Source organism: Trachurus japonicus, chromosome 20 (assembly GCF_045865225.1).
Source record: "Trachurus japonicus isolate A0001 chromosome 20, Traja_1.0".
NCBI classification, from domain to species: domain Eukaryota; kingdom Metazoa; phylum Chordata; class Actinopteri; order Carangiformes; family Carangidae; genus Trachurus; species Trachurus japonicus.
In genome coordinates this window covers 9,376,218-9,397,436 of record NC_140926.1, presented here as the reverse complement: position 1 = coordinate 9,397,436, position 21,219 = coordinate 9,376,218, and the positions used below count along the sequence as shown (strand labels likewise).

Sequence of the window (21,219 nt, the reverse complement as noted above, 5' to 3'; positions counted from 1 at the left end):
ACTGAGATATAATTACCACTATCTTTTTTTCCATCTTATTTTTTTTTTTATCTCTCCTGATTGTTCTTTGTCTTTTTCTCCATTTGCAGTTTTATTAGGACTTTATCTTCTATGACTCTGTTTTCCTTTCTTTGATAACACATTTGATTAGAGGTCTCAGCTCTTGTTCTTCTGTCCTTTGCATCTTTTTTACAAAAACTATCTATTTAAGTAGTAGGCGCTAGCTGAAAAACAGACAAATTTGTATTAAATTCTTCAGCTAAATACCGATTTCAGTTCCTACCATCCAGACCTTGACTCAGATACTTGTTGTGCACTTGCTAAAAGCTGGAAATGTGTTTTTTCAATACAGAAAATATGTAATAAACAGTGATGGAGCTGCATTTGTTTGATAAATCATTTTTTATGATTTTGAAATTAGATACACACTATTCTCTGATAAAGACACTGCATAGACACATCTTGCTTCTTCTCCTCCTCCTCCTCCTCCTATTCTTTTTCTCATCTCTCTCTTCCTCCCTGCCTCCCACCATCCCTCCCGTCTCCAACTGTTTTCCTGTCAGTATCATGTTTGGAAAGTCAACCCAGGGGCTGTAAATTTGTCAGCTGAAAGGGAGGCTACTTTGCTCGGGAGGGTCAGGAGCACTGGCGCTCACATGGGGCCTTTTTCTCACTGTGGACATGTGGTTGTTTCAGACACGTCCTCTTTGGAGACACGACCAGCCTGGGAACATTCGAGAGAGGGCCGAGGGCTGCAAGCTTTCTTTGTGTTTGATGGAGACTTCTCATAAAACGAGGTGAGAGTCTTTTCTGTCCGACACATCTACTCAAATACGCTCCAATTGTCCGTGCCGACACACGCAAGTCTGTGTTTGTCTACGTAAAGACTTTGAGCGAGCGAGCCGCTACATTCATTCTCTAACCCTTGACCATGACCTTAAAGGAAAACTCCACCCTCACACACTTACTGTTAAATAAACAGTAATTGTTGGTTATGGAAAATGAAACACAGTGCAGCCACAGGGCACGTCGCCTTCAACACCTACAGTAGATTCACACTCTCCTTTCTCTCCTTTTTCTCATTCACATCCACAACATCATCAAAGCAACGGCTTCAAATCTGTGCAACAAATAGTCAAAAGGCCTTTTTGAAAAATGGAGGAAATCATCGCATATACAGAAAAGCTAGGATTACCACCTCCCAGCTGGTCGCCTCCGCCGGCCAGACAAGTCACAGGAAATATGGTCACAATCTCCCCTTACTGAGTTACACCACTGAATAACAGCCAGAAGTGTTTTTACAGAACATTATGACGCCACAGTGTTCAAGTTACAAGGTTATTTTATCCTATTAGATATCTGTAATAAATTGTGTCAAAATAACAGCATGAATTTGTGAGGAATGACAAAAAAAAACATGTTTTGTGAGGTCACGACGACCGTTGACAAAAACGATCTAATCAATCATCATTTGAGTCCAAGTATTACAAATCATTGCTTTCCAAGTCAGTTCGGGTTGGTCACTACAAGAGTTGAAAACAAGCCTGTTCCACATGTTGCACAGATGTTGTCTAACAGCATCCACTGTTTACAGTTCCCTCTTATCAAATCTATTACATACAATATCTAACATGTGCACCTGTTTATTCGTGCAATTATCCAATGAGCCAATCATGCAGCAACAGCAACAGCACATAAAGTCCAGATCAGGACCTTTAATGTTCACATCAAATAACAGAATGGCGGGAAAAAAATCGATATCAGTGACTTTAATTAGCAATCTATGCTGACTCTCACACTCTGTGGGGGTCAGAATAAGCATCCTCTGGGTGTGCCTTTCTTCTTTCTTTTCCTCCCTCCTCCTCCTCCTCCTCCTCTGCTTCAGCAGTACCACAGATAAATCCCAGCAGGCTTTGTATCTGTGGTATTAGACAAGAATGTGACAGCAGGAATGTTTACTGTGACATTTACGCCATTCCTGTCGGGCTGCGGTCATCTCCATTACCAGATGGAGCTTCTCCAGCAGAGCAAATGACTGGGTCATTACAATAATTAATGGAGTTCACTGGGCACACAAGGACATGCCTTGAGTCTGAGTTCAGCAGTTCATAGGTTCACAACCTCTTTTAACACCGGGGCAGACCGTAAATTCCTAAGACATACCTACGGGTGTTTACAAAGAGCTCGGCCTCCCGTACGGTGCGGCCCCGCGTTAAATTCACGATCGCGAGAAGATCTGAGGAGGCCGCCGCATTAAACTGCACTTGCTGTTTCCACTGTATCCAAGGGTGACAAGAAATCACAGACTGTAATCATAAAGTTTATAACTCCGAGGTGCTAACGGTGTAACTGTGTAATAAAACATGACAAGCCGTTACGATGTGAAAACATATCATTCATACTGCTTCAGAAAACAGAAAACAGAGAATGAGATGTGATTTCCAGCTGTTCCACATCAGCATTAACAGCAACATGGTGACTCAATGTGCACCGATACCCTCTAAAACAGTCATCGCAGGCTTCACCACATAACAGCCCACCTGATACAAACACACAGAGAGAGAGAGAGAGACACACTTGTTTGTATCTCCGTCCTCTATTTGTGCGTCTTCACTTCACGCTTTTACACAAACAAACTGAAGATACACAAACAGAGCCACACACACACACACACACACACACACACACACACACACAGCAACACTTCAGCACTTCAAGTCCAGGTTGATGTCTCCACTGTGCGGCCTTCTCATGGACGTTAAGCACAAAACAAAGGCTGACAGTTTTACAGCACTTTTAGTGAGGCAGTCATGATGGAGTGGAAATACAGACACTCTCTCACCTCATTTTACACACACACACACACACACACACACACACACACGCGCACATGGTGAATCACATTTACGCATTTCCACGAATGCATAATAAACATCAAAACTTAAGTGCTATTGCTCGGACGGACACAACACCAGGTTTGCAAAAGTCTTTCTGTGCACTGCAATTACAATACAATGCGAAGGCCTCGTCCTCTGTGCTTATATATTTTTTATAACTGATTACTTTTCCATATATTTGGCATGAAATGTTATTTAATATCTATAAATTGTTCCATTTCATAGCAGAATTATTTTCGTTTCAGGGCTGGAAAAGCTTTTAAAACTGCATTTGAATCACCAGACACTTCAGTGAAGCCTATATTATAATAAATATATTCCTAATAGGAGTCATGGCCATGTGTGTGTTATGAGTTTGAAGGAGGCCATTGTTATCAGTGTGTGTCGGCTCATGCTGCTTCTCGCTGCACGGCCAGTAGTAGCTCTAGCTCCTCTGACGTTTTTCCCAGCTGGTGTTTGAAAATGAGTAAATCCACCAGGATGAAAAACAAGAAAAGACACACTGTCAGCAAAACAAAACAAAACAAAAAAAAAGTGTGAAGACGGAGTGGGAGAAAAAACAACAGATGTGAGAGAGGACGGTGAACCTCTGGCCCGTCCTCCTCGGTAGAGACACAACAGAGCAGCAAACACAGCAGAGGTGATGAATTGGAGCAGCGCGTCTTAATCAGATGCTGTGTCCGTTTGATGAATCGTTAACTGCCCATCACCTCCTAAACCTGTCACACTCCTCCATCCTGCAGAGGAATGTCCGATGAAGACGCGATGAAGACGGAGGAAGAAAAAATAAACACACACACACACACACAAACACACACACACACTACAAGTGTAATCTTTGTACTCAGGCCTAATCTCAGCTGCTATCTCGTCAAGTTATGGCTGGAGAGGGAGAGATATCATCAGTGGACGGGCTCGGGGGCAGGGGATGATATGTGAGTGTGTGTGTGTGTGTGTGCAGCAGGGAGGTGTTAAGAGTCGAGTGTATAACAGAGATTACTTCAAGTGTAAATGGAATGGTTTCTTATCGCCGGTTATCTGCTGACCCGGGGGTGTGTACATCTCCCTGTGTGGACACATCCACACTGTGTTTTCGTTTCAGGACACATCTCTCCTGCTACACTTTGGCCTCCAGCCCACGCTACACACAGGATGGAGAGGAGACCTTTGGAAAACGATGGCGTAGATGCGCACGGCCGCTCCCTGATCGGGTTTTACTGTACCTGCCTCGGCTTCCAGATGTGAAAGCAACACAGATAATGAAATGAAACTAGTGTTGTGTCTTTGCTAAAAAGCTGTCAAGGATTTGTTTGAGTATATTCAGACCTGTGGCTTGTTAGCTTTGTTATGATACAATTGCTGTATTTTTCTTTTAAGTCATTGTGTTCACAAGGTAACAATCCCAATCAGTCCAAAGTTGTAAACAAATGGCATTATGCGGGGCTGTTTAGCTACTTGGTAGAGCAGCCGCCCCATGCTGAGGCTACAGTCCTCACTGCAGCCTGGTTCGAATCCCGCATCGGGCGGCCCTTTCCTGCATGTCATTCCCCCCTCGCTGCCTCCCCATTTCCTGTCTCTCTCTCGACTGTGCTATCGGTTAAAGGCAATAAAAAGCTAAATATACTTAAAAAAAACCAAACAAATGGCATTATGCGAACTAACTTTTCACTCATTAAAATTATTCAACAACAATCCCAATCGGTCCAAAGTTGAAAACAAACGCCATTATGCCAACCAACTGTTCACTCATTGGTCAAAAATCTTATCCGAAAGGAGGAGGAGGTTACCTGGAAGAACAAAAACCATGAAATAGAGGTCTCAACGGGCCTGAAAATTAAAACCCAACCTGGCTTGAACCAATGTTGAAGCCCGGACCCAACCCGAGTCATCCTACATATTTTCGGCCTAAACCCGACCTGAACCAGCGAGTCCGGTCCGTTGAGAACCACGGAGCATCAGCAGCGTGTCTCGTGTTGTGTCGGCTGCTGAGAGTCGATTACGTTCTCACCAAATACAAACCACTCATGGGCTCAAATGGAAGTGAGCCGAGACCACCCCTTCTTTTGAGATCTCGGCCCGCTTGTTTTATCCCGCATTCGAGCACGATTGCTGTGTTCACATCTGTATGATTGTATGATCTGTATTGCTCTGGAGCTGTTGTTGGTGTGCGGACTTTCCTTTTTGCTATGATTTACTTGTTGTCCGGCACCCAGCGTTTAGACTTGGAGATGTGTTTGCTTTTTTAAATTTTTTCTATTTTCTTTGAGGTTAAACGCTCCCTGTTTCGGAACAACTGCTCCCAACGAGCCAGGTCTGAAAACACCCTTTCTGTTTTTTGCCACAAATACCCAACAATCTCCTTCCCCGTTCACACATGCCCAGTGTACGTGATTGCACAGGTATGTGTGCGTGTTCAGGTGTGATAGTCTGAATACAGATTGTGTCTGATACAAAGATAAAACACTCATCTAGATGGAGATCGTCTGAATATGAAAACACAGTGAGGGATGGAGTCTGTGTGTTTGTTGGGCCGACTGCTCGGTTCAGACATACACACATGGTCACAGACGTTGTAAAGTCTGTGGCCTGAGCTCAGATGGACAATAGAGTTGTCCTGAAACACCTCGTCTTTTATGACCGACATAAAGCTCGACTGGAAAAGACATAATCTGGTTAACCAGATATGTTTTCCCCATCAACCCTGTTTGTTTCTCGAGGCAGCTGTATGTTTTGCCAGGGAGCTTGACAACTAATACAATCCAAACATGAGAAAAAGGAAGCGCTTTAAAACACTGTAACTCAATAAGCAGGATTATTTGTATATCTTGGGCCGTTCTCGAACATCACTACAAGTTCAACTGAACTTGTAGCGGCAGTGAAACATCTGATCCCGTAAACAGATGAAAACACAGGGGGTTGTAGTTTGTTAATGTAATTTTTCTCACCGATTGCAGGAGGCGCTCGGCTGCCAAGCATCCGTCTCAGAGAAGATCCTCAGCTCCACTTCAGCATATCTTGAATTCCTTGACTTTAACTTCTGGCTAATGCTGTTTAATGGTAAACTCAAAGCTGAGGTGAAGTGACATGTGGTCTCTCTGTTCTGGCTCTCTGAGGATTTTCAGGAAATGTTTCAAGACAGTTTTGTGAAACCGGTCCAAAGCTCCCTTCTCCATCAAACAATTGACTCTTTGATTGAGGCCAATTAATTACTCGATCATGCCTGGGGCTTTGGGACACGTTTCGATGCAAAGGAAGTGGCTTATCGGGGCTTAGGCGCTGAGAAATGCAACCAGGCATCATAAGACACAGAAAACAGGCGTTTAAAGAGGACTTCAATTCAGAATAAGCCCAGCGCTGTCTGGACCCTGCTAATCTTCTAAAAAAAAACACTTCTTAAAGCTTTCTGGCTTGTTTGCCTTCAAAGTGTGGGAGGTGGGTTGGTGCAAAGCTTATGAAGTACGAGGCCTGAGGTAAACCATGCAGAGAAAGAGGCGGAGAAGAACGAAATAGAGGATTGTGTTGATGACAGGCAAGTAAGAAAGAATAAACAAAACATTATAATTGAACAAAGCCGAGAGGAGGATGTGTGTTTCGGCCTTAAACGACCTGCTGTAATTAATGTACACTGGTCTTCGCCACCGTTCTCCTGGTTCAGTCTAAATTGTTTCCTAATCCTCATCAGTCCAAACCACTGAATCATTTTGTGAAGACAAGGGAAACGTTTGTCTTGCTCATGGTCCCTCCAAGTAGAAGTAAACCGATTAATCAGTTTGGCAGACAAATCTACGTCAATTAGACATCGTTACCAGCGGAAGTATCAGCTCCAACAGCGGCTGATGACTGCGAATCCTCCACAAGGCATCATCTTATTGCACTGCAGAAGGATAACGCCACTCGACATTAAAGGGGAACTCTGCAAGTCCAGACGCTTTTCCTCTGTTTTGCTAACCCTCTTCCCGGCCATGTGCATTTGTTTTCAACAAAGCCGGCAAGAAAGCAATCCATGGAGCAGTGGATAATGTTATCATATATGCCTTATGATGTGTGTATTTGTGTAGTTCAGTCCGTCATAAACAAAAGATTACGGGTTACGAGGAGCGATTGTGTTGCGGTAGTTGGTTTTCAGCCAAGAGACACTAGGTGGAAGGCAGTGAGCCTCTATTCTCCCCACAACATGTTACGAGTCATTTATTCAACCATCAAAATTTCTCTAAAGGTGTTTAATCAATGTAAAGATGTAGCATAGTAAAGGTAAAAATCTTGCATAGTTCCTCTTTAAAGCATGTTCACCGAATACAAAATAAACTGCCTTTTATATCACTGACTCTGACTGCACTGACCTGACAGTCGATTTGTAATGTGTTTTTTTTATTAAGTTATCAGCTACCGTAGTTAATCAGTTATCATCCTCTTCCTGCTGTAAACTTTGGTAATCCACTGTCATTCAACTTCCAAGCCAATCCTAAGGGCTTCATGTGTGTTACAACCACCTGCTGGACTGGAGGAGCACATCCTGATTTCAGCTTTAGCCTCAGAAAAACAGAGACACAGGCACGTTGTGGACAGAGACAGATACAAGAAGCTTAATATAAACTAATGTGGACTAATCAAAACTCGTCTGCACAATGTCTAACTAGGCCTCTGAGGAGAAATCCATGCCGATTAGGCCGTGGGCCAGGTCAGGACCACCTGTTAATCACGTCAGGGAAAGTAAAACAAGAACGGCTCTAAAACCACAGATGTATTTTTGTGGATTATTATGGTACCTTCCCTCCTGTAAGAAAAAAAAAAGCCCAGCAAACAGACGCAAACAGACAGAAGAGCAAACAAGCGATGAGCCAAGCCAAAGCTCAGAGAGGGCCTCCACACCAGGCTGTCGGGCCTAGCTCGGCTACGGCGAAGCAAACTCATCGCAGTTTACGTGACGCAAGAACAACATTTGTAGTTCCTGCTCCGTGACCCGTGAAACCAAAAGCAATTTCTGTGCATCTGCAACTCGACCATAACCACAGGCTAACAGCTCGACCACCAAACAAAAACCCACACCTGATAGGAAAAAAATCAAGATTCCCTCTGCTGGTTATTAAAGCTCACACAGTGGCTTTGGGTGTTTATTCAGCATTATAATGATTCATTTAGTCAATGTTGACCTCATGTACCTCACTGGTGTTGGTCAGTGTCCCTCCATTACAGCTCATTAACTTGTCAGGGATTTATAGTGGGAAGTCTCTTCAAATACGAAACAGACTCTGAATTTCTTCACATTTATTTGATTTTTTCTTCAAAGTGTCTGTTTGAGCCACAAACAAAGAAAAATCTGTCCAAGTCCACATTCAACGTGTGTAAACTGGCCCTAAACTCCGGTTAAAAGCGGCCGCTGCTATTACCTGAGAGCAGCAGCACTGTGCATTAGGACATGTCCGGAGCTGCAGCGTGTCACACAGCATGAGTCATGCAGCACACAGTGTCACTTCACTAGACCTTCTGTGGAAAGCAAGACGTCTGCATATATGCTTCTGGTCCCACTTTTTTTTTTTTCCACCGTGGATTATTTTGAACAAGTGATGAAAGCAAAGGAGAGCAGATGACTGAACAAGAGGTCTATATGAATCATGCAGAGAGAAGGAGGAGGAGGAGGAGGAGGAGGAGGAGGGGGTGAAGAGGCACATGGTTTGCAGAGAGCACACTTGAGACTGGATGTAACGCAGGGGCTCTTAAATCTATCGCTGTCCCGAGAGAGTAGCCTCAGAAAATGAGCTCTCTATCTGTAGTACTGCCACAGCTGGCTGTTAAAGACATCAACTCGAGCCAAAGCTTAAATCACTGTCATCATTTTATTTGCCACGGGTCAGTGGAATCGACATGCAGGAGATTTTTCCTAATGAAAACAGGTGAGGCCGGTTTCAATTCAGATCATCGGCGTGAGTGGAAGTCCTCCCTCTCCCTCTCCCTCTGCTTTGATTTGACTCGGCGAACACAGATTACGCAGGGAAAGTGTCTTTCCATGAAAAGTCTGCTCCCGGCTCCTTGTCTGTTAATCCGAGCCCATATTTTTCAAATCGTTTCAGACAAATTGTTTGGCTTCCTCGTCTTTCTTCCTTTCATTTATCTTGATTCTAATTTGTAGTTTCATTTTGGCCACACATGATATCCAGATTTTTCGGCTGGTTTTTAAACAAAGAGAGGACCACCCAGAAGTGTCTCAGGCAACTTTCTACAGAAGTCACTCCTTTCAAAAAAACAAAAAAAAAAACTGCTCCAATCGAGAAAGAGACACATTAAAAACTAATCGGATGGCGATGACACACGGTAGACGCGCAAGGCCTTATTTGCAAAGCAGATGGAAAGCCTTGGCCTGTCCAACATTAATTACAATCACATTCGGGGAGGAAGCCGTCCCTCCTCCAGGGCGGTTAGGACTCTGTGTACAGCTGGAAGAGATGGCAACCTAATCCCCTGGTCACCGCAGAAATCTGAGGGAATCGTCAAAAGATGCACAGGACGTGATTAATCAAAGTGGAGAGCCAGATGTGCAACAGCACAGGAGTATAAACCCAAACTGACACAGCACAGGAATACCAAAAACCACAGACACACAAACACTAGAAGCCGTCACCATCACACTGCCCACCGAAGGGCCAACGGGAGGAGGAGAGGGAGGGAGGGAGGTTCGATATCTGAGAGCAAGAACTGTAACCACCTTCTGTTTGAATATCTGGTTTCCATCAACACAAATACTCAGAGGGCCAATAAGGCAGGAGGAGCATTTTTAACCTGCTGGAACTTCTTCATGTGGGGCGCTGAGTGACTTCAGCGGTTTACCAATAAGGTGATGAGGAGTGGAGGACTTGAGCTTCAAGAGCCGCTGAAAAGTCAGAGAGATGACAAAAGATGACACACTCCCACTGCTCTCGTGGCCTCATCATGATTAAAAAAGAAAGAAAGAAAAAGAAAACCCCTCAGTTCCCAAGAAGACTGACAATCAATCTGGATTTGAGCCTTCATGTCCACCAGCCTCTGACTCTGTGTTTATCCTCAGGCGCTCTGTTTAGAGTCTCCCAGTAAACACTGGAGCTGCTAATGGAAGGAAGGAGCTTTGGTGCTTTTATGTTCCCAAACTCGTTAAAGTGTCGCTCTTTATCGTCGCTGGAGCTAATTAAAGACAAATCTGCTTGGGTAACACAAACAATGCGACGCAAATTTACGCACGGAAACCGCAAACTCGCTGCGCTGGAGGTCAACGGCAGGAATAGTCCTTTATATACAAATACCAGCGGTGGTGGTTGATGGTTTGCTGAGAATATAGGTCTCTATTTTCCCCGCAAAGACATAAATCACGGAGGAGAGAGAGAGAGGGGGAGAGAAACTAACCACAGAATCTCGGAGCTATAAATGAGCCGAGGAGGGCCAATCAAGCCGAGGGGGAGAGAGGAGAGGACATGGAGCTACTGACAATAAATAACAACACCAACCATTGTGAGTTCCTCTGAGCCACTGAGGGACTCGTTTGTGCGGTTCACACACTGATCTGGATCAAGATCCAAGCCCCGCATGTGCACGGTGTTGGACCTGTTGTGCCAACGTCCTGTGCGTCAACTTGGATCCAATGAGGAAGGTTTTCATTTCACAAGATAATCCCAAAAGCCTTTATGTGTATTTTTTTCCTTTTAGAAATAACTTCCCCCCATAATAAAACTTCATTTTATCTAATGAGACTTTTCACATCAGCCAAAGTTTACGCAGGTTTCCACTTCATCCTTGTTCTCAACACCTGTTCACAGCTCAGCTCAGACTGAGTTTTCCCAACTTGATCCAACAGGGAAACGTCATTTTTATGACTTGTAGGAACATAAATATGTCATAATTTCATGTAACTTACCTAAATTAACGAAGCTCATCACCATATCTGCATCATTTAGAAAGGCACTCTCTTGATATGTGGCCAGAGGAGGGCTCTGGGTCGTCCGCGTGGACTGATATCCCTCCAGCATGCTTTGCACTTGGCTTTTGTCGTCGCTCGATATAGTGTTGTATAAGTCCAACATGAAAAGCGGAGCGGAGTTGTACTTTCCGTGCGACAGATGCGGTCTCGGTCTGTGCGGCAGTCCGAGGATGGACAGGATCTCCTTCTGCATCTCCCGCTTCTCGTGCGTCCGCAGCCGCCGCTGGATGAAACCCGGGTGCACTTCGTTGTTTCCATCCAGTGAATAATTACTCCCCGCGACCGGGAACATGCAGTAATAAGCGCTCCACCACAATACGACCAAGGCAAGCCAGCAGCTGGTCATGGTGTTGTCCCGCCTAGGTCAGCTCTCCGGAGTCCCAAGTGTGTCCGCCTTGGAGCTTCAGCCGCCTGTCCAAAGGCACGGAATAAAATAAAATAAAATAAAATAATAAAAAAAGACGACGAGCGTAATGGTAAACCGTTAGGTGCGTCCGAGGCTCTGTGTGTGTTATCTGTCCGCCACAGATCAGAAGCGAGGAAAGAGTCGCGTATCAAGCCATTTGAAATACTTCCTAAAGCAAAACGCGCTGGAAAGAGTCGGCGCTACTTTCATTTCTGATTTCCGTAGCGCGCTGCGGTGCCTCAGGATAAAGTGCAGCATGTGAAACTTTATTGTGAGCGCTCGGTCAAAAGTTGGTCAGAAGACACCGCTGGATGCGAAGTTCACAAGCAAAAGGAGCTCAACTTCTCTAAAACCAGCCATTTTTTAAAAATATAAACTGATGTATCTGCTCTCTGTAATATAAGATTTGTCCAAATTTGCGCTCTGGTTATAGAAATTAAAATTAAAAAAACACCTTTCTTAATACTGGCTGATCCGCTCTCTGTGACTGTCACCTTCTCCTCCGGGCTGAGCGCGAGAGTCTAACAGGAATCAGCAGGTTGCAGCCCATATGCGTGTGCGCGCGTGTACGTTTGTGTTTGCGTGTGTGTGTGTGTGTGTGTGTGTGTGTGTGTGTGTGTGTGTGTGTATGTGTGTGTGTGCTCAGAAACCGCCCACTCCGTGCGCATTTAGCCAGAGGTGGAGCTCTCAGGGCTACAAGGACAAGTCTAACATCATATTTCCATATTTTGTTCGCAGCAGAATAACAGTCCGTCTATTCTAATAAATGCATCCAGTTAAGTCTTTGCACGGCCTGATTAGTCCACACACCAGACTTTGCGCTACAGTCCCTGTGATCTGACTTATCCCATGTGTTATAAATACCTATTGTTGGGACATGCCAGTGACTCCACACTGCCAAGATGTGTGTTCAGTTTTCTGCAGCACATGATATATTTTTTTAAAGGGAGCTTGAATGGTTGTGCTTTTTACCCAAATGAATAATAAAAAAAAACACTCTATCCTTCCGAAGAGGTGCGCACTCACATGAACTTGTCAGATCTGCTGTGATGGCGCATACACGGGTCACATCTTTCCACATCCAGAGCTGAGGTGTGTCTGTCTGCTCGGCTGCTCCGCTGAGGCGCAGCAAATGTCCAGTTGAGGCACGACCCCTGACGATGGAGTGGGAAACAGCAAGCCCATGACACAGAGCCTGGACAGAGGAGGAGGAGGAGAGGGGAGGGTGATCAGACTTTAATTAAAACACCATGAAATAAGTTGTTCAATAAAATAAAAAACAGGTTAAAGTATTTACAAAGGGAAGCACCTCCATTAGTCTTTGTAAATCCAAACATTTGCAGAAAATTAAATATATTAGAAACATTAGATATACATTATGTGGTTCTGCTACTTTGAAAACATACCTCAAGGCTCAAGCTACCAGTTATTTAACACTGCAGGGTGTTGAATTACAGAAAAACAAAGGAGAAATCCTCTTTGGTTATTTGCTTAACTAAAGCCGCTGAGGAAAAATAAATAAATTATAAAAAGGAGTTCATACTATTTACAATGAAAATACATTGAAAAAACAAAGTAGTTTACTGTAAAAACATGGCAACTTGTTCACAGGTCATAAACAGAGCTGCACCAAAAATAGAACAGAGAATATCCACTATTCATGGGAAAGCTTTGGCTTGTATACAACCACTGGTGAAGTTATGACCAAAGGGGATGACGACGGTGACGACGATGATGCTGTCGCTGTGTGAGCACTGGGCTACACCCGTCTTTGGCTTCTGCACAGCACTAATATACACAAAGGTCAAGTGTGTGGTGGTGACTTATAACTATACTATAGTAGAAACGAACAGAGTGCAGCTTAACACGAGCCAGACACACGGACAGCAAAGGGAATTCTTTCTCATCCGTACTTCCCCACTCTGCTTCCTCTTCCTCCCAGCTTTCCTTTCATCCTAACCTGTGTTATGTCTTCATGTGTCCTATACAGACAGTGATGGTCCAGGTGATAAGGCCCCAAAGGTGTCCATATCTCCCCGCGTCTCTGCTACTGCTGCCGCTGCTGCTGCCAGAGCCATATCTTCTAAGTATGTGAAGAGTGAGGACCAGCATCAAAGACGCACATACCAACACCGAACACACACACACAACACAGGCTTCACACTCACATGCCTTTAACAAAGTGACATAAGTTACAAATCCTCTTGTTTAAGCAGCAGATTCCTTCAGTGATTGAGAAAAAAAAAAGGAATTTAAATACTTTTACATGTTTTGCCTGACATTAAGCAACTGTGAGCGAGTGTGTTGAGTGTGTGAGTGAGTGAGTGTGTGTGTGTATCCCTGGACGCCCGAGCAGGTGATGTGTGTGTGTGTGAGCTATGTGGATTGGAAGCAGAGGGAGGGGGAGGAAACATTAAACAGAGGTTCTGTATCCTGTCATCAAACTGTCTAGACAGGACACCTCCTAGACCTAATGAGGTCTTCGTCTGTTTGTATCTATCTCTTACTCACACACACACACACACACACACATTTTTCTCCAGCACTTTAAAAGATCACAGACCGGCACGCAGAAAGAACCGAGCCTCGCGTGTGTCTGTGTGTGCTCTGTGTAAGTGTTTTATGTGCTTAAATGGGATCCGTGCTCATCTCTGACGCACAAAATTAAGGGGGAAGCGCACCTGAAAGCCATTGCGATACCTACACACCTGGCACAGATCTGACAAGAAGTGCTGGATCTTCTGCAGAAATTATAATTGTACGGTTACAAAGTCGCACCGACACGCACATGAACACATGCACGCATCTTATTGAGTTAAGTCAAATGAACAATGGCAAGCTGCTGCAGGTTTAGATGCTTTTGATGCATATATCCAGTGCTTTGTGTTGAATTCCTGTGGTTGTCACAGTCTTCCTATAGCATACTGATCCTATACGCTGGGACATTTTAACATGTCTCAAAGGAAGAACTAAAGTCAAGATGCAAAGTTAAAAGTTAAAGGGATAGTTCAACATTTTGGCAAATTGGCCCATTGCCATATAGTTTTAAGAGTAGGTTCGTTACCTTTAGTTGTCGGTGCAAGCTGTTATTAGAACGGCGGAGCAGAGCCGCGAGCTGCTCAGAGCTACGCCACGAAAGCTCATGGGATTTCTTGGTTTCCCTCATCAAACTCATCAAATACACAATCCAACAACTCCAAAATGCTCTGGTGGACAAGTTGTGACCTGCACATTCACCACGCTATGAGATGATAACAGAACGTTACGAGACGGAGTTGTTTTCGAGATAAATGCAGAGACTTCTTGCCGAAATCTGCCCTCGATGGGAACGCGCATCAGCGGTTTTGCATGTATTTACCTCGATGATAACGGAACGTTACGAGACAGAGTTGTTTTAGAGGTAAATACATGCAAAACCGCTGATGCGCGTTCCCATCGAGGGCAGATTTCGGCAAGAAGTCTCTGCATTTATCTCGAAAACAACTCCGTCTCGTAACGTTCTGTTATCATCTCATAGCGTGGTGAATGTGCAGGTCACAATTTGTCTACGAGAGCGTTTTGGAGTTGTTGGATTGTGTATTTGATGAGTTTGATGAGGGAAACCAAGAAATCCCATGAGCCTCCGTAGCGTAGCTCTGAGCAGCTCACGGCTCTGCTCCGCCGTTCTAAAAATAGCTTGCACCGACAATTAAAGGTAACGAACCTACTCCTAAAACTATAGGGATTATGGCAATGGGCCAATTTGCCAAAATGTTGAACTATCCCTTTAAGTTAAAGTCATATGTGGAGCTTTCCCAACATAAGCAGGGTGCATTATAGTAAACTATAAATAATATGTTCCTTATTGGACAGCAAATAGTCATTCCCTAATTACAATGGGTTATATGTCCAAAATATACTTGGACACTATTAAAACAAATTATACTCAAATAAGAAACCAAATTGGAGATCCTAATACACTACTAAGAGCTCTGACCCTGACCCTAGCCCTCTGACCCTAACCCACTTTCTTCTGCTGCACATACATTAATATCTGTTAATGAATGCTCCTGTGTGGGTAAGTGTGTGTAGTTACATGGAGTGCAAGACAAAGCTCCACGGAGCAGAGCCCCGGCCGAGACGGCCTCCGCTGTTGTTTCAGTCAATATTGAAAAGACCTTGAATCAGACGCACATGTGTACACACCTGCGCTACAAGAATCTGCACTATTATTATAACTGAATTGCAGCAAAAAGGAATTAAGGTGTCATTACATTTTACATTTCATCAGCTCAGTGCGCTCGGCCGTGCCAGCGCTCGGCCGTGCATGTTATTTCCATTTCAGCGGGACGCACTCCTTGCAACGTGGGGATGACTGAAAAACAGAGAGTGAAATCTAGTGTTTGAATGCAGCCGAACGTGCATTAACACTTCCCTACCGATATGATTTATTGGAACGCCGTGGAGAAAGAGAGGAGCTTGCAAAGTATGAATAGAATCACAGTATTTCCTCGACTCCCCAGTAAAAAAAGAAAAAAAAGCTGAAAGCCAGCATGATGATTTGGGGTTATGAAAACATGTCTGACACATGTGCTCTCAATAAGGAGCGGTCAAACAGAAACAGCGACTTTAGAGGAAGTAGAGGGATCGGGATTGTGTGAGTGGAACCTGGGAGCGCTGCACAGTGGAGTATGCCAGTTGCAGCTGGTCCTCTTTAGAAATTAGGACAGATGCCAGAAGTTTACCATACTCTGCAGTATACTCTCTTTCCTCTTGCTCCCTTCCTTCCCTCCTCTCTCCTCCCGCTCCCCTCCCTTCCCTCCTTCTCACTGGCAAACACAATAATAATGCAAATGTTTCCAGTGAGACTCAGAGTAAGGAGGAGTTCTGAGTTTTCACTCACTGACGGAAAGAAAGCAGAGTTGGAGTTCAGGAGCGAAGCTGCTTCAAAACTTTGTTCCCCTGACAGCTGTAACCTACATTAGTGCCAGCAGTTTATATATTATGTACATCTAAGTGTTTCTTTAGCTGTTTTCACACGGCTTAAGTGACTTTAACCCAGCGCCGCTCACTGGCACACTGGCCTACATTTCCTTTGACCTTGCACTGTTGAGTAAGTTAAGTAAAACACCCACACCCATAGTCGGGTTGTATTTTTCACTGGCATGGGAATTTCCAAATGTGGCAGGGAAATAGCAAAGCGGGACAGTGTAGAAGTGTTCAATGAAGCTGTAACACAAACTGCTAATGTGTGTCAGATGTGGCTGCAAAGGAAAATGACTTTCATTTAAAAAGATGCCACAACAAGAAGAGAAATCTGTCCATCAGCATTTCCCAAATCTCCAGAGGACATCTTTTAATTCCTTGTTTCCAAAATCCAAAATCACAGTCTAAAACTCAAGGGTATCATAAAGTGTTTGGTATTTAAGTCAATTAATGAGTCACTTCAACATAATTGTTGAAGTCAACTGACTAATCACTAATTTCAGGTTCAGGAAAATGCATTAGCTCTCACCACGGGAAGGCAATTTCACTATTGCTCAGTTGCCGATATCACACAGGTATAATAATGTCACTGTGCAGCAATAACACAATAATAATGAAGGGTGAGGGTCTCAATTGTGTGATTGCTCACGGTTGAGGAAGTGCCCCCCCCCCCCCCCCCCCCCCCCTTTGGATCCATCTACCTCTGGTTTCTCAGCAGCAGAGGGTTGAAAGGTGCAAACAGCTCCTCCATGTTGTGTCCACCACCATCACCTTTGAGCACAGCTAAAGACAGAAAGAAGGATGAAACACAAAAGAGGCACAAAGAGCTGGAATGAGGTGAGAAAGACACCGTCTTCCTCAAAGAAAAAAAAAGATAAGGAGTTGGTCTGACCTCCAGTCAATCTGTCTTTGGTGCAGCAGCGGCAGCAGCAGGCACCACCACTATCAGCAAACGGAAGGATCTCCCCGTCTTATCCGCAGCACTCGTCTCCAGTGCCTCCACCTCTTTCACCCCCCGAGAGAAAGGCTGAGGCAGATCCTCTATTCTGAAAACATTTGTGATCTAATGATAAAACTGATATAAAACAAAAGTGGGTTTGTCATCTTTGCTTTTCTGTAATCAGTGTAACATTTGGGAAGGAACGCTGCCTCCTTGTTCAAAGCAGATAAGCCCATTGTCTAGACTGAGGCTGGTTATACATGACTCAGCAAAGCCTATTGTTTAATAACTAGACATAAGCATCCGACTTCCTGCATCATCGCAGCTTAAGACTGATGTGTAAGAGAAAACTCTAATCAAACAGACGATTTTACATTTATGTACAGTAAATCTGTGACAGCAGCACAGTTCAGACGCTGTGAAAACCAACTTTGCATTAAACCTGATTCTGATTGTGAACTTCAGTGATGTTGCTTGAAGATTCAGGTGTTTTTTTATATATATAAGAGCAGCTCACTATTTTGCAAACTTGTTCATGAGCAGATATCTAACGTTATCAAATAATAAAGAAGGAAATTGAGTTGACTTGATAAAGAAAAGTTTCTTTCCTGCAACACCAAATGATGCAGTGAGTGCAGAGATTACCAGAGCAAACTGACTGTTTCTTAAAAATATAAATATAGTGAGGCAAAAGAGATTCTAGAAATAAACCAGCTTAGGTTTAATCCCCCTTGTCAGATAAAATTTAGCCCTTTTAAGTGTTAAGACTGCTGATTCCTGACCTCCAACAGCAAACCTACAACAGAGAAGTTATTATTTTTGTACCTTCCTCCCAGGAGACGAGACAACACTCCTCAGGATACCACATCTACTATCTCCAACTGCTGATAACCTGAGCGCAGAGTGTGAAACACGACACACTGATGTGTTCTGGTTTGCTGCTGGTGCTGCTGGCGTCCAAACCACATCAAAGCGAAACCCACTACAATGGCCCCCCATGGGGGTAATGTGATTTAGTCTGATGTGGATTAACGATTTCAGGATAACTGCGGACTCAATGGACGGAGGGAAAAAGAGCAAACCTGCAATCGGAAGCTCACCCTGAAACTGGGAATAGCTCAGCTGGGTTGGGTCAGAGATGAATGCCACATCATGCATTTAGCCCACTGAGTTAATAATAGGGCTGTGTATGCTATAGTCTGCAGAGCGCCATCAAATGAGACCCCCAAGGTTGCACATGGGGCCTTAAATGTATATGAAAAGTGCCAGAGGAGGTGAGGAAGTGAGTAAAAAAGAAAAAAAAAGGAGGAATATCATAGCATGAAAGTTTCAACATGATCAGATCCTTTTTGGCACAAAATGTTCCCCAGAGTCACTAAACTTGAGGTCCCACAGAAGAGGTCCAGACAGGAAGCCACAGGTTCAGCGGCCAATCACATGTCAGAAAGCTGTCAGATCCTTGTGGTCGCCGCTGGCCCACATCAGAGCGCTGCAGCGAGCCTCTGAGGGTTTTTCGACTCCACAGCCACCAGGCATTCCCTCCGCCTGCTGCAATCTGCGCCCGACCCAAGAAACGGTTACAGAATTCAACCATTAAAAGGAAGTAATCTGTAAGAAACACATAATCTTTAAATAAACTATGCATCCCACAGAGCAGCATTACTTTTGATGTAAATGGGAAGGGAAGCTGGCTTTCCAGGAGTTCAATAATGGAAAAAATTAAGCGCATTTAAATTCACGTCATGGCCTCTGCTGTTTCTAAACTTCAGGTCTTAAGAGAAATGTGTCGTTCTAGTTAAACAAATATAAGCAAATATTTCCTCACCTACAGCAGAATTAGGATTAAGAAAGTGAAGATGGTTGTGCACATATATAGAGAACGGGTAAAAGAAGAAAAAAGAAAGCTCAAAAGCCAAAAAAAAAAAAAAAAGTCAAAGTAATAATCACTCTGCTAAATGCATCCAAATAAAAAAAGAAAAAAAAAAGAAAGAAAACCACAGCGATTCAAACTAAGCTGAGGGAAATGACTTAAATGTGTTGACAAATCAGCCTTGAAGATGTGAGGCAATGAAGAGGCTGAGAATTAATTGCAGGGAGGAAATGTGCAAATTAAATGTGGTGAAACCAAAGCATTGCACATTTCTCTCTCCTAAACAGAGCTGCAGACAAAAGGGAAGCCTCGGGACTTCACTTCAAGCACATTCGCAACAAATCAAGGATGCACTGACGAAGAGGCCTGGCATACAATGAATGTAACACAAAAAGGCAAATGTTGACCAGCTCCAATCCACATTCACACATTCCCTAACTCCTTAAATTCACCTGTTTACAACTTCATAACCATGAGAATCCTGTAATCCTCTTGTCCATATAGTTTTAAGTTGATGGTTTGAGTGCGAGAGCTCAGATTTAATGATGGGATGTGCGGCGTTCAGGCTGAGGTGTTTTAATCTGTAGCAATAACTTGGTCAGTTTGGGTCCACGGATGCATGAAGGTTGTTAAAATCATAATCCTGGCATCATGTCTTGGTTGTATCTCCTTGTCATCTGGGTTTTTGCACAAATACATGACGACGTTAAGGTGCGAGATTGATCGAAATGGACATAAACGTCTAGAAAACTCACGGTAAAACTTTGCAGAGAGCCTGGAGTTGTGTCGACTTGGCACCAGACAGTTGGCGAGAAACGGACAGATGGACACGCTAGGGCACGGCCAGGATGCTCTCCTGCTAAATTACAGGCCCGGGATGATAAGTCTTACATGTTTACACTCAAAATCGTGTACTTCCAGTAAATTATAATACAACAGTCGTATTTATAAACAACGTGGTCTTATTTTAAGCCTTTCCAAGCAGCAGTGACAGCTGTATGAGAGATGCTGCGAAAGGTCCAACACAAGCCACTTTTTACATAGTGAAGCCAACCGTGACTCGCTGGGATCAGGATTAGCTTAAAAATGTTTACAGAAAAAGATCCAAAGTACTACTTGTTCTCCTGAAACGATAGCTGAGTCAGCGGGGCAAACCATGCCAGTGAGCTCCGAAAACGCCAAAAAAGAAAAATGTTGTTTATGAGGAAATTGGGTGACATAAATAATATGTAAGCCGTGTTAGGCCCCGCAGTGGAAACCTGGCAGTTGGCTGCTTCCTCTTTTTACTTATCAAGACTACCCAGCAGACTCTGGCCGCGATGCCAAAAGGTCACGGTCACTGGTGTTATCGCGCTACGACTCTGTCCTCACTCACAAACAGGAGGAGGCTGTGGAGATAACAGAGGACAGAGTAACAAAGTTGAAAAATAGAAACAGCGTTGACTTCCTGGCATTAGGAGACAGATGATCTATGCTGGGATGCAGAGAAAAACACAAGGATACTTTCATGGACAGATATAATTAGCCGGGCAAATACGGACGGACAGAAGTTGCAGGAAAACAGAAAATGAGGTGGAAAAGAGATGGTCGGCTAAAATGAGTCTTCCTCTCACCGCTGCCAGGAGCTGTATTAGCAATATTAACAATGTGACTGTTTCTTAAATAAGAAACTGTCGTTGGCCTCTTAGCATCACTAGCATGGGAGGAGGCAATGACAAATATAAGTAGCCAAAATAGCCTCAGCAGCGAGTAGCAGCAGGATAAATATTGGCAGAGGCCTGAAATGGAAGCCGTGACATCAGCAGTAATTTGGAGATGGAGCTTCCTCCTAAACCCCTGTGTCCTCAGAGGAAGAGAGAGGACGAGCTGAGACTATGATGGGCTGTTCATGCAGGATCATAAAGCAACACTTGGACACAGAGAGAGTTTGTTGAATGCAAAAGTTGGAAAAAAAAAGACAATGAGGTTAAATCGGAGACTTCTGTGAGAGAGGAGGCGCTGTTTGAACAGTAATTTCATCCACATTATTAAAAGAAAACGTTTTGAACAGGATTAAACAGTTATGGAGACTATTTCTTCTGTAGAGAGTATCTGATATATCTTTAGTTCTGTGCATGGGCAAGTGCGCCCTCTAGGGGTCACATGATAAACCTGAGCTGGATCATCCTATTAGTAAGTCTACTGGAAGTAGTTGAGGTA

At 43.9% G+C, this 21,219-nt stretch overlaps 1 protein-coding gene across 2 annotated transcripts in view; it reads right to left on the bottom strand.

Moving 5' to 3' along the window:
- The window catches only part of bmp6 (bone morphogenetic protein 6), a 47,481-nt gene extending 30,301 nt beyond the window's left edge, over window positions 1-17,180 (bottom strand). Inside the window, exons 1-4 of one of the 2 annotated variants that reach the window (XM_085763752.1) lie at window positions 17,103-17,180; window positions 16,912-16,993; window positions 13,206-13,328; window positions 12,272-12,440 (exon numbers count right to left, since the gene is read on the bottom strand). In XM_085763752.1, the coding sequence (XP_085619878.1) occupies window positions 12,272-12,326 (55 nt within the window). In that variant the 5' untranslated portion in view covers window positions 12,327-12,440; window positions 13,206-13,328; window positions 16,912-16,993; window positions 17,103-17,180. Of the gene's footprint in view, window positions 1-10,776; window positions 11,251-12,271; window positions 12,441-13,205; window positions 13,329-16,911; window positions 16,994-17,102 lie in introns of those variants that run through there. The other variant, XM_085763751.1, reaches the window with a different exon arrangement.
- Window positions 17,181-21,219: the final 4,039 nt, after the last annotated feature.